General features: G+C 45.8%; 1 protein-coding gene across 2 annotated transcripts in view; it reads right to left on the bottom strand.

The window, feature by feature from the left end:
• Nucleotides 1-12,431, bottom strand: part of PI4KA (phosphatidylinositol 4-kinase alpha) — a 614,454-nt gene that overhangs the window by 400,238 nt on the left and 201,785 nt on the right. For both annotated transcript variants that reach the window (XM_086942716.1, XM_086942717.1), the window contains exons 12-14: nt 8,891-8,991; nt 7,659-7,788; nt 3,180-3,309 (exon numbers count right to left, since the gene is read on the bottom strand). In XM_086942716.1, coding sequence (XP_086798842.1) covers nt 3,180-3,309; nt 7,659-7,788; nt 8,891-8,991 — 361 coding nt within the window. The remainder of the gene's footprint in view (nt 1-3,179; nt 3,310-7,658; nt 7,789-8,890; nt 8,992-12,431) is intronic.

Below are 12,431 nucleotides of genomic sequence, written 5' to 3'. Positions count from 1 at the left end.
AAAAATTAATTGCTGCAGTTGATGTGGAGGGCATTGTAAGGTGGTCGTAGACTTGGACCCAGCTCTCATCTATTGCTGGTGAAACTGTGACCTGCCCATCTGAGTCTAGAGGGCCCCCTTATCTTGGCTGTATCTGTATCCTCCTTGATCTGCATAGCACGGAGCCTAACTGAGGTACAAAAAAGTGTTCTCCATCGAAGGAACACTAAGAAGGTGGTGCTGGACTTTGGGGCAGAATCCAAAGTCTTCTTTTCAGGCATGTCTATGAAAGTGTGCTCTTGTGTCGATTCTCTGAAGCTGGTGTAAGCTGCATCCAAGATGCAGCTAACGTTGGCATTTGAGATGATTATTATCTACAGGACATGTTCTTTTCCTCTGTTTTGGTATGCTTCTGGCAGATGTTTTGCCAGCTACCTCAGCTACTCCCAGTAATACCTTTCATACTGCAACAGAAGTCACAACAAATTGGTAATGAGTAAATGAGTGGCAACCCTCTCAGCTATCCTCTTGCCAGTAGCATCAATTTGCCTACTCTCCTTATGAGGAGGACCGGCGTCCCCAGTGCCCAGAGTAAAAAAGCTCTTTTCCTAGCTGTAAGAGCCTCCAGAGAATTGAGTGTCACGTGGCCCCTGATGTATATGGAGTCCTCTGGCGAGAGTATTTGGATCATTGAAGTTTTCTGCACAGCAGGCTCTTTAGTATTGGCATGTACTGTACAGACCACTCTGCTTTGGAAAGTGTCTCCATAAGGAGTCCTCCTCTTCCTCCACCACGCAGTTACACGTTATAGTGGTCGGCAGCATACTGGATGACTGCATGAGAGAAGATTGTATTGACTGACACATCTTTCTGGGGATCTACACTATAGTCACACCAATGAGTTGTCTCCATCGCCTGCTAGAAAGGGCTCCTGGAAAGGGTCTGTGAGATCCATAGGTGGTTCTAGCTTACAGTCTGTGTCAGCAAAGTGTGACAGTAAGTAAGACTGTGAAGGTAACTAGCAGATGGTTGCTGCACTACTGAGACCTATGTTTTTTTTTAGGAAATGGAATGAGCTAAGCTCCTCTGAGAAGGCCTCCCAAGAAGAAAGCCTCCACTTCTTAGCGTGCATTTACACAGGCACTGAAGGTTGTGGAGGACATGCTAAACTGTGTACTGTCGATGGATCAATGTAGATTCTCTTCTGCATGACATTACTGCTGTTTGCCTTATTCTTCTGATAGTGTGGGCTCACTCATTGTTTAGGCTTGTGTCGATGCTGGATTTAAAATCGATGTCAGAGGGGACCTCTGTTCTGAAGCAGGCATGCCAGTGTCTCAGAGCCATGATAAGGTGTCTCAACATTGAGCTTTGAGTGCCAAGTGTCACAACTTCTATGGAGCAGAGACGCTTTCGGGCTGCTACGGCTCAGAAATGGTGGTTGGTTGAGGCCTTGTTGAAGGCAGTCTTAGGCTCAAAACATGGCTTTCTCAAGTCCATTCTTTGTCCTGGAGTCGATGTTCCACTCTAGGTCGAACCCTGGAAGGAAGATGCTGATTGTGTAATATGAGGAGCAGTCTTTGTCCTGGGTGTAGGATTCACTGGGGGCCATGGGGTAGGATTTTCTTTGAAGTCAGAATCATTGAAGGAAAGATATTCTTAACTCCGCTGCCCTTGGCTTCCTGGAATACCGAAAGGATCCCCCCTTTCACCCTCGGAATATGTGCCTTTGATGTGTTTGACGCACAGCCGATGGGTCAGGAGACCCTCAACACTGCATGTTGTACTTAACCACCGCCATTCCCATTTATATACCAGAAGACCTTTTTTTCCTCAAGGCAAGGCAGGTTAAACTGTTTAATACCTCGCAGTTCCTCAGACGGTATGTCTGATAGTATTTATTACAGTATTTTAAGACAGTATACCCCATAGCCCATCGCCTCACAAGTCATTTTTTGAAGATCTGACCTCATTATTTTCGGTCCAGATGAGTCACAAACCAGTTGGCAGTTATATGTCTTTGTGTCTTGCTGAAAATATTTTGGTGTCATGATGCTTGCTTTTCTAGCCTGGCAGTCCTGGTGCTGTGCGAACAAAGAGATGGATGGATACTGTTCCTCTGGGAGTCGTGTCTAGGGAATCTGGACATGGGAACCAACAACCAGCTAGTCAGTGGTGGTGGGGGGGTTGCGGGGGATGGGGGGGAGATTTTTTGCTGGAAGCACTGGGAAAAAGAGATATGTGGGGATCCCGCTTATGCAGAACTAGGGTCCTCACACACCCAGCAAGCTAGGTGTCATGCTTCATCATTTGGACCTGATCCTCGTTGGGCCGGCGCTGCAATGCCCAACGGGCACCCGCCAAGGGGATCTTTGTCGGAGATCTTTTGTTTCTTTACAGTATGATGAAGTGGGGGTGTGTGGGCCGTGGTGGTGTAGATATGGTGGGGTGCGGTGGGTGCGTTAAAAAAGGTTTGATATTCCAAATAAAGTTTTATTCCGGCAGGTAATCCACCTTATTAAAAAGTATGGGGTGGCAATACCCTTATGAAGGGGTGGTTAGTTGACACTATGCTCAACTCTGAGGGCCAACATGTTTCTTGCCTGTTGGTTGGCAATACCGTGGCAATTCTTCAGGATCTATATAGTGAAAATGTGAAAAAAGGATGTGTATATATATCTACAGTAAATGGTGCTGCTAAATGCTAACTACCATCCAGGGGGTGCTACTATTGTCCTTTATTGTAGTGCCTGTCTGAGGACCTGGAGACAAAAGGTGTGGAGGAAAAAGACAGATAGCATCAGTCATCCCCTATAAAATTACTAGGTTCTCCCTAATATGTCATCAACAATATCTGTATCCTCCTAAAGCATATTAGTACAGTGCTGAGGCAATATTCACAGTGCAATGCCAAACATTAAAAACCATAAAATCTGTAAAAGACCCCCATCTGGTTTGTGGCACAGAATTGAGTTGCTGCAGTGCCACCCCCCACCTCCTGTTGGTGAAATCTAGTGTTGAAAGTGCAATCTCGTTTACTCCTTGACCAACTGTTCCATGGGAAAACCTCACACTCAGACCAGCCTACCTGTTAGTCTGAGTGAGCACTTGCCCAGGGCTGTGGCCTACTGGAAGAAAGAACACTTAGATCTGTAAATGGGATTAGTGTCTAGTGGCACACATTTTGGCACACTTCTTACCGGCAGATGTTGTCTATGGCAATGTCCCTTAGCTGCTCATACATCGATGGCTGGCACTTCTTCCCTGTGATAAGATTCATCGTTGACTCAGAGTGCTCATTTGTGACACTGATTTTGATGTCATTGCACCCTGCAACAGAGAAAAAAGCAGATTGCCTGTTATTATTCTGTGTGCTGTACTTATTTCTTTCTTGTGAGAAAGACTGGTCTATTAGTTAGTGACCGTCATAAGGAGAGGGGGATCAGTCTGTAACACAATTCCAGGGGTAGGAGTCAAGTTTCCACTGATCTCATGGGATCTTTGGGTTGCAGTTGAACCATTCAAGAAAACATCCTAGCTTCCATCATGTACAGTTGAGGTGTGACCTAGAAATCACAATAATGCTGATTTCTCAAGATTTTATCTCCAACGTCATTTTAAGCATGGTGGCATGAAGTTGTATGTCCTAGATCATATTAAAGCATAACAGGAAAAAATTTAAATCCCAAATCATATGAAAATGTGGCAGTAGGAAGTTCATCTCCTATAGACAAAGGTTTAAAATTAGCAGTAGTCCAGTTTCTTTATTACAGGCCAGGCTCCATACTATTCATCACCAGGAAATCATGCTGCTTCCATGATGTTCCTTTTAGAAATTAAGAGAACGGTGCAGGGTCAGACTTTGGCAATAGATTTTAAGGCTGTGTACTGCGCTTTTGTGATGATTTTTGTATGCAGGAAGAAACACACAGACTGTCAAGCACTGCCCTATTGGGGAGTGGCAGGACCCAGGCAATGGAGAATAAAGGTGCCCCAGATTTGGCAACCATGACGCATGCCCTCCCACTCATGGTCCATCATTAAGCTCCCTGGTCTCCAAAATGAGCAACAGTGACAACAAGTTATCTACATTGGATTTTGAACTTCGGCGCTTTGTGCGCGCTGTGGTCTTGGAGCCGGGAGACTGTGCGCAGGGCACAAGGGAGTTCAGTCTGCTCCTGCTCCCCAGTGACTGATTACTGGGGGGTGGCAAGACACTGACTACAACTATAATAGTGGCAAGACACTGACCATTGAAGAGAAAAACTCCCATATTAGGCAAAGCTACCACATTCCCTCTCGTCATTGGTAACCCGCGAAGCTCACTGAACTCCACTATGGGCAAAAGTAAGAACTGCATGCTGTGGAGATAAGTACTGGGAGATATGGCTGCACCTGTATGTCATGTATTGTTGTAAGTGATCAGATCTATGCTCACTATGTGACTTTGTCCCTCCCCTAGTTTTTTTCTTCTTTTTAAATGTGTTTATTGAAGTTTTGCATATAACGTTACAGCATCTGTAAGTGAGCCATCAATCATATTAAAGCGTAAGCATATTCTTCAAATGAATATTAAGTGTTTGGTGGTTAAGTTTCCAGCTCTAGATCTTACCTCAAGGAGAAATCATTAACAAACACTTGAACAATATTTCTCCACTGAAAAAGAAAAAAAAAGGGGGAAACCAAAGTATAAAAAGCGCTGGAAACTGTACTAGATGATCAATAGGAGCAACTTATGAGCAATTATCCCTAGCCAGCCCGGAAGAGGGATGAGGGGTACTACTGTGATAGTGCCAGTAATTATATCATGTGTTAGGGAAGGACGAGGTCCCATGTGTGTCCGAGGTAGGGCAAACAGTGTGTGGGTTTAGTGATCATGAAATCCCGTGTGTCCTGTAGGCAGGCAGGCAGGAGGAGGTTGATATAACCGCATGTCTGTCTGCGCAAACTATGTGTGGGACACGTAACAATAAGTCGCGGTGGGCACTCATAGGTTTTTGCCTCCACAGTAAGTAAGAAGGTCTCCCAACATACTATGCTTATGCGGGAATCTTTGTTTGTTTGTTTGTTTTTGTACTTGTATAGCGCACAGCTACCCGCAGTGGGTTTCCCGGCGCTTGTACGAATACCATAAGGGAACCCTTCCTGCCTTTCCCTGTGAAATGTCCACTCCTGGGCACCCCCATGGTGCAGACCAGGCATCCCTCGCGTTGTGGGGGCCGTTGTGGAGACTAAGCAAGCTATTGCCCAGAGTTGCAGCGTGGGACCCATGATCAGAATAGGCACTGAGGCGAGAATATCCGGTCAGGGGAATTAATGAGCCCGAGACCCGCCGGGGCAGGAATCGAACCCTGGTACATGGCCAGAGCTCTGCATCGAGGTCTGCCTGCTCTAACCATTGAGCCCACTTCTCCACATTGATGTAAATACCCTCTCATTTGGAGCAGCTCCAGAATGTGAGCTTTCGCTTTGGTCCACATCAGTAGCACACTGGGCCAGCGCCAAAGTTCCGGAGGTTCCTCCCCTTGTTGACCTGTACTTTGTGAAGTGTTATTACCAATAATAAAAGCAATTACAAAGAAAAGTACGGTCAATGGGTTGAGCTATTGTATCACTGTGGGCAGTCACAATTCATGCAATGACAGTTCTGTTGCATGCACAAGTTTTTGCATACATGATTAGGGATGGCTAACCCCAAAACCTCAGTGGGGATACTGCAGATCAGCTGCAGAACTATATAGTTAGGTATAGTTCAGGTCTGCATTAGAATTCTCGGTGAGGATAATTGAGGTATGCCTTGGAAATCTCCTGAGAATTTATTCAGGCCTATCCAAGCAAGTTCATGAAGGTATACCCAGTTGTCTCAGCAGTTATACCTTTGCCAGCTCTACTATTTGAGAGGGAATAGTTGTGGTAGCCTTTGATAGTTCAGTAAAGCCATTTACCTCTACCCAAGATATAGATGATATTTATGACAAGAGTTGAAGTCTGTCCACATATCAATGAGGACAGTTGAGGTCTGCCTTAAATAACTGAAAGGAGATTTGAGATTTTCTTATGATATCTGCATGGGTAGTTGAAGTACACCATAGATACATTAGAAAGAGGCTTGAAGTATCTTCAGATACCGCTACAGCCAAGATGACCTGTGCCTCAAACAGTTCATTATCATTTCTAAGTATACTTCCTTTTCTCAGAAGCAAAGGACAGAGTCAACTACAATACTGCCTTGGTTTGTGAAAGATTTATCTGTGAAAAAAAGGTGGATTGATCTCAGCTGAAAGAAAAAGTAATGTGCCGCTGAGTGGATAGCGAGGGGAGTGAGGGATGTCAAAGGTCTTTCAGATGCAAATGGTTCTATTCATGTAAGCACAAGTCCTGTAAGATGGAAGACATTGTGGGGTTGAGGTCAGGTAGCTGGTCACTTCAGAATTGCCTAGTGCACAGGAATTTGAAATGAAAAATCAGTATATATCGATGTGCCTCCGCTGCTGCTCTGAGGAGGGATCCTTTTTGCATACGGTCTGGAGCTGTGCTTTGTGATTCAGCCGTTTTGGACCAGTGTGGTGTCTTGCCTGGGTCAGGTTCTAGCGTGGACTATTACGCTCGACCCCAGACTGGTATTTCTACATGGCACGGACGACATAGGAGGGAATCGCTATAAACAGCACCATTCATTTTTTGGCCTCACTTTAGCCAAAAGGGACATAGCGCAGCATTGGAAAGACACCTCCCCGCCCAGTGTGACTAAATGGAAAAAGGCTTTGGACAGATGTATGACGGCAGAAATTACAGTGTTTCAGGCGATACACATAGAAGCACAGGGAGAGCTGGGCCCGCTGGGACACGTACAGGGGTATAGATCTCCCCCCCAATGTCACAGACTGCCTCCCATGACCCCATTGAACGATTGGTGGTTAGCAACTCACCTGTGTTGCATTTCTGTGGATGGAAATGGATATACATTGTATGTGTAATGCTTCACAAGGGTGTTGGTGCTGTTTACATTGTGTTTGGTCTTTTGTTCTCCAGACCATACAGGTTTTCTCTATCACATGCATTTTGTATGTATTATACCTGCAGGGCTTTGCCCTTTGGGTAACGATGGAAACTCAATAAAAAGTATTGTTAAAAAAAATCTGTATATATGGGAGAATGATGGTCGAGGAATTTCTGGTACAGATCAATACTTTATGGACACACGTGCAGGGTTTCTGGCATAATTAGCTATGAGGCAGTGGACGTGCGGTGTTGAGATGAAAGAAGCAGAGAGCACACGTTTCACAAAGAACCTCGAGATATGATAGTTCTTGTAATCTGGGTTTGTGTAGGATAACGCATAAAACAAGCACATGGTATGTGATGCTAACTAAGTGCTTGGAACTCAAGGTCTGAAGGATTCTAAAGAGTACTTCACATTATCATGGTGTCCAAAAGGGTAGTTCCAAACCATAGAAACACTGGGTGCAAAGAAAGAACAGGAGGGGTTCAGAAGCTGTAAACATTTCTGCCACTTTTTTAAACCTCCTGGACTAAACGTGTGCCTTATGAATCCCATTTCCAGGTTTGAAGTTGTGGAGAAGAGGTAAGGGGGGGTTGTCTGGTACATTAAGCACATATTCTGAAAATCATCGCTGGGAGCATGTTCCCAGATTGCAAAGGCTGAGAAACTCTCTTACCTGTAGGATTCTGGATGTGGTACTTGTAGAGCTTCACAAGGACTGGAGAAGGAACCACAAGGAAGTCTCTCAGTGATGGTGTCACGGAATGGACTACAACGGGAAAACGTTCACAAAGCCGACCTAAACCCTGAATAAAATACAAAATCATACGGACACAGTTTTCATGAACTAAACCACATAATGCTGGTGTTCATAAACTTCATTATAAACGGGTGAATCCACTGTCAGCGCAGAGGAATCGGGCAATCAACAGAATCATTAACTCTTCTTCCCCAACTGTCTTTCATCCTCATGACATGAAAGGGCCAACCAGGAGCACGGAAACTGGCAATAAATTTTAATTCTATATATATTTATATTTGCACCACAGTAGCTCTCCAACACAGTTCAGCATCCAAGAAATCAAAGGAGAAGAAGCAGAAGTAACTACCTAGAGTGCCTGCATTAAATTTTTGGAGGGAATGGAAGCTGCCAAATGAGAAGAGCGGTGTAGGCAAGAGAGACAAGAATTAGAATATGTATTATTAAAAATATATTTCAATAATTTCAATACATCTTCGAAACCTGCAATGGCTGATCACTGAATCCATACTACAGTTGTTAGGAAATCCCAGTTCTACCGGGCAGTCACATTATACTCCCCACCACCCTCTCAAAAATCTGCAGCCAACCTAAGCTCTGAAAGCTAAAGTACTAAACTACTCATTTGGATGATTTTACGGGTGAAGCATGCAACTTAAAGTGGCAGAACAAAGCTGTAGTTCCATTGATGCAAGCTTCAGCAGCTATGAAATTAGGGGCAAAGACAACATGTATGTTTCGACATATCCAGATACTTCCTTAGCGCTAACAGCCCTGACAAAATGATGCACCCTGAAAAAAAGAGTCAAACTAAAGTTATCATTAAAGAAAACAAGTCTTCAGATTATCAGGTTCCTTACGAGCAAACCCCTTTCTTTGTGATTTGCTCTTTCACTACACATTGTTGTGTCTTGCCTGTAATTTCTTTAAAATTTCAAGGTGGGTCCCTGCCAAACACATAGATGGTCTACACATTACCTACACAGGTTGCTCTTCAAAGCTTTACTTCTTTCTAAAGAGTCTTTTTCAGCAAATCAATGAGCCAATGTAGACAGGCCAAATACTAGTAGCAGTAAATTTTCCAACAAAGACAAACCAATGTCCCAGGCAGTTTGCAGAGCTGTGGACTCTTCTCTTCACGTACTAACCTGTAGGCAGCAGATGAGAAGTGGCATATGGGCAATTATGACCTTGCTGGATGTCTTGGACTGCAGTTTCTCAGACAGTTTGATGCAAAGGTTCTCAGCACCTGGTGCAAAATAAGAGAAACGAAAAGTAAGTTTGCGCGCACAGAAAAACCAATATAAACTGAAAATCAGGGATAAGCAAAAAGTGATACAATAATGCACATACACTCTAATCATAATGCATTTTTTCTGACACACATGTGATTACACAAACATGCAAGAGAGCAAGTTACTTTGCTTCTGGTGGATACTCTAACTGCAGATTCCTCACCTTTAGGATATCTCCAGGCACCAGACTGGATCTGGAAGATTTTTAGAATAGCCCCTGCGACACGGTAGTTTGTGCAGTGCAGCTCTGCCTCTGCTCTACTCCATCCCGGAAGTGGGGTCTGGATCCACATTTAGGGCCACCCAAGTACACTGACGTCACTTTCTTTCTGTAAACTGTCTGCAGTTTGTAATGTGGAGCTCAAAAACCAACTGTTCATACCAGTGTGCAGATCTCTAAATTAAGACATTTGTAGATGGAAAAGTGTCCATTTCATAGAACGGGGAGATGAGGAATTTGCGGTTAGATAGACCACCCACCAGAAAGAGCATTACTAAAGGTAAGTAACTTGTTCCCCTGATGGATATTTCTAACTGCGGATTCCTTTAGAATAGATACTAAAGCAGTACCTTCCCGGTGGTGGGTCTGTGAAATGACTTACAATAAAAAGTCATGCAGGGTCGAACGGCCAAAATGTCCTTCAAGTCAGACCTAACTATCAAGGCAATAGTGTTTCGTGAACGTAAGAACTGATGCCTATGGAGCAGCTTGAAATTTCGAGGACAGACACTCGTCATGCCAGCTCAGTATGACTCTGTTGGAGTAAGCCCTCAATCGGCCAACCCCTAGAAAATGTTGATGCTGAGGACTATCCACTAGGATAAGGTTCCTCTTTGCACTGCCTTGCCTTTCTTTGCCCCAGAGATCACCACAAAGGCCTGATCATCTGCCTGTGACGAGCTGTAGTGATCGCAATGAGGAAAACTGGCTTCGGAATCAGGAGATGCAGGGACTGCAAATGCTACTTACCAGTATGCATCTGTTCTTGGCATGTAGGGCTGCTGACATTCATATCTGTGCATAGACTGCCACCTAGTGTTGGGTCCGGATGATTGCACATTGTTGTCCTGGAAGAGTCTTCGAAGTATCACGAGATAGGTGGCTCCTCCCCTGGACTACAGTGCGCATGGGCATCGCCTCCATCCCCAGATTGTTTTTAGCCATTGGCAGAGATGGAGTGAAGAATGTGAGTGATGACCATGCTATGAGCATATGTGTTTGTATGAATAAATACTGCAGCTGCTACAGGCGCCGGGGAGGAGGGTGGGCGATATGAATGTCAGCAGCCCTACATGCCAAGAACAGATGCATACTGGTAAGTAGCATTTGAGAGTGCGCTTAGCTTTAGCGTAGCAGATCTGAATGCACTTTACTATCCATCTAGCAATCCCCGCTTTGGAGATAGCGTTTCCCTTGTGTTGTGTGGCAAAAGCAACAAAAAGCTGTTTGGTTTTGCGGAAATCTTTAGTCCTGTCCACATAGTACATCAAGGCCCTTTTCACATCAAGGGTGTGGAGCATGCGCTCCGCCAGCGTCTCTGGGTTTTGGAAAAACACCGGCAATTCAATTGTTTGGTTTATGTGGAATTGTGAGACCACTTTGGTTAAGAATTTAGGGTTAGTGCGGAGCACCACCCTGTTAGCATGTACTTGGAAAAATGGTTCCTGGATGGTGAGTGCCTGCAACTCACTAACCCTCCGTAGCGATGTAATTGCTACTAAGAAAGCCACCTTCCAAGTCAGAAACTGAAGCTCACAAGAGTGCAGTGGCTCAAAAGGAGGACCCATCAGCCTTGTAAGAACCACGTTGAGGTTCCATTCTGGAGCTGGTGGAGTCCTTGGTGGAATGACCCTCTTGAGTCCTTCCAGAAAGGCCTTGATAGCAGGGACCTTAAAGAGTGACAGGTGCTGCCTATTCTGAAGGTATGCTGCCATAGCAGACAGGTGAATGCGGATGGAAGAGTACGCTAGATTACATCGATACAGGTGAAAAAGGTAACAGATGATGTTTTGAATGGAAGCATCTAGCGGGTCAACGTCGTGGTTCACACAGTAGATGACAAACCTCTTCCATTTAGCCGCATAACAAGCTCTAGTAGTGGGCTTCCTTGCCTCCCGAATGATGTCCATGCAATCGGGAGGAAGATTGAGGTAGCCAAACTCTAGGACTTCAGGAGCCAGATCGCCAGGTTGAGCCGTTGCGGATCTGGGTGCTGAATGTCGCCATGGCTCTGCGTCAGAAGGCTGGGAGTGAGATGAAGCCTTTGATGCGGTACCACGGAGAGTTCCAGAAACGTGGTGTACCATGGTTGGCGAGCCCACGTTGGAGCAACCAGGATGAGCGTCATCGAGTGTTGCCTGAGCTTGCGTGCCACCAGCGGTATCAGAGGTGCTGGGGGAAAAGCGTACGCAAATCTGCCTGACCAGTTCATCCACATCGCATTGCCCTGTGATTGGGGGTGTGGGAACCTGGCGGCGAAGCTTTGGCATTTTGCGTTCTCCTTTGTGGCGAATAGGTCTATCTCTGGATGACCCCACATTTGGAAGTACGGTTGGAGTACCGATGGATGTATCTCCCACTCGTGCATCTGATGGCTGTGCCTGCTGAGGAGGTCCGCCATCTGATTGCCCTTGCCCGGGAGGTGCTCTGCCATGAGGGAGATGTTCCTCTGAATGGCCCACTTCCACATGCTCTGAGCCAGATGAGACAGCTGTGGAGAGTGTGTGCCCCCCTGTTTCTGGATGTAGTACATGGCCGTCATGTTGTCCGTCCGGATCAACACGACCTTGTTGCACAGATGTACTTTGAACGCCTTTAAGGCCATGAAGATTGCCATCAGTTCCAACACATTGATGTGCATCCTCCTCTGCTGTAGTGTCCATAGTCCCTGCACAGTGTAATGGAGTACATGCGCTCCCCATCCCTGGAGAGAGGCGTCCGTCGTCAGGATAATCTGTGGGACAGGCTCTTGGAATGGTCGGCCTTTGCAAAGGTTTTGTGGATTCCACCAATGCAGAGAGTTGTATGCCCGACCGCTCACCAACACTAGGTCTGTCAGTTGCCCATGAGCCTGAGTCCACTGACGTGCTAAGCACTCCTGAAGCGGACGCATATGTAGTCTCGCGTGCGGGACAATGGAGATGCAGGAGGCCATCATGCCTATCAACTGCATGAACACCTTCGCTGGAAGCGAGTGTTGGGGTCTGAACCGTTGGATCAGCGCCTGGATACTGGCGATTCTCACTGAATTTGGCTGCGCAGTGGCCGCCAGAGTGTTGATCGTCGCGCCCAGATACTGTCGCACGTGGGCAGGCTGGAGATGGGACTTGGGGTAGTTCAGTGAGAAGCCCAGATCGTGCAGGAGATGAATGGTGCGTGACACATGGTCTGCGC

The sequence above is a fragment of the Lissotriton vulgaris genome, chromosome 11 (assembly GCF_964263255.1).
Source record: "Lissotriton vulgaris chromosome 11, aLisVul1.2, whole genome shotgun sequence".
Lineage (NCBI taxonomy): Eukaryota > Metazoa > Chordata > Amphibia > Caudata > Salamandridae > Lissotriton > Lissotriton vulgaris.
This window is presented reverse-complemented; position numbering and strand designations above follow the sequence as displayed.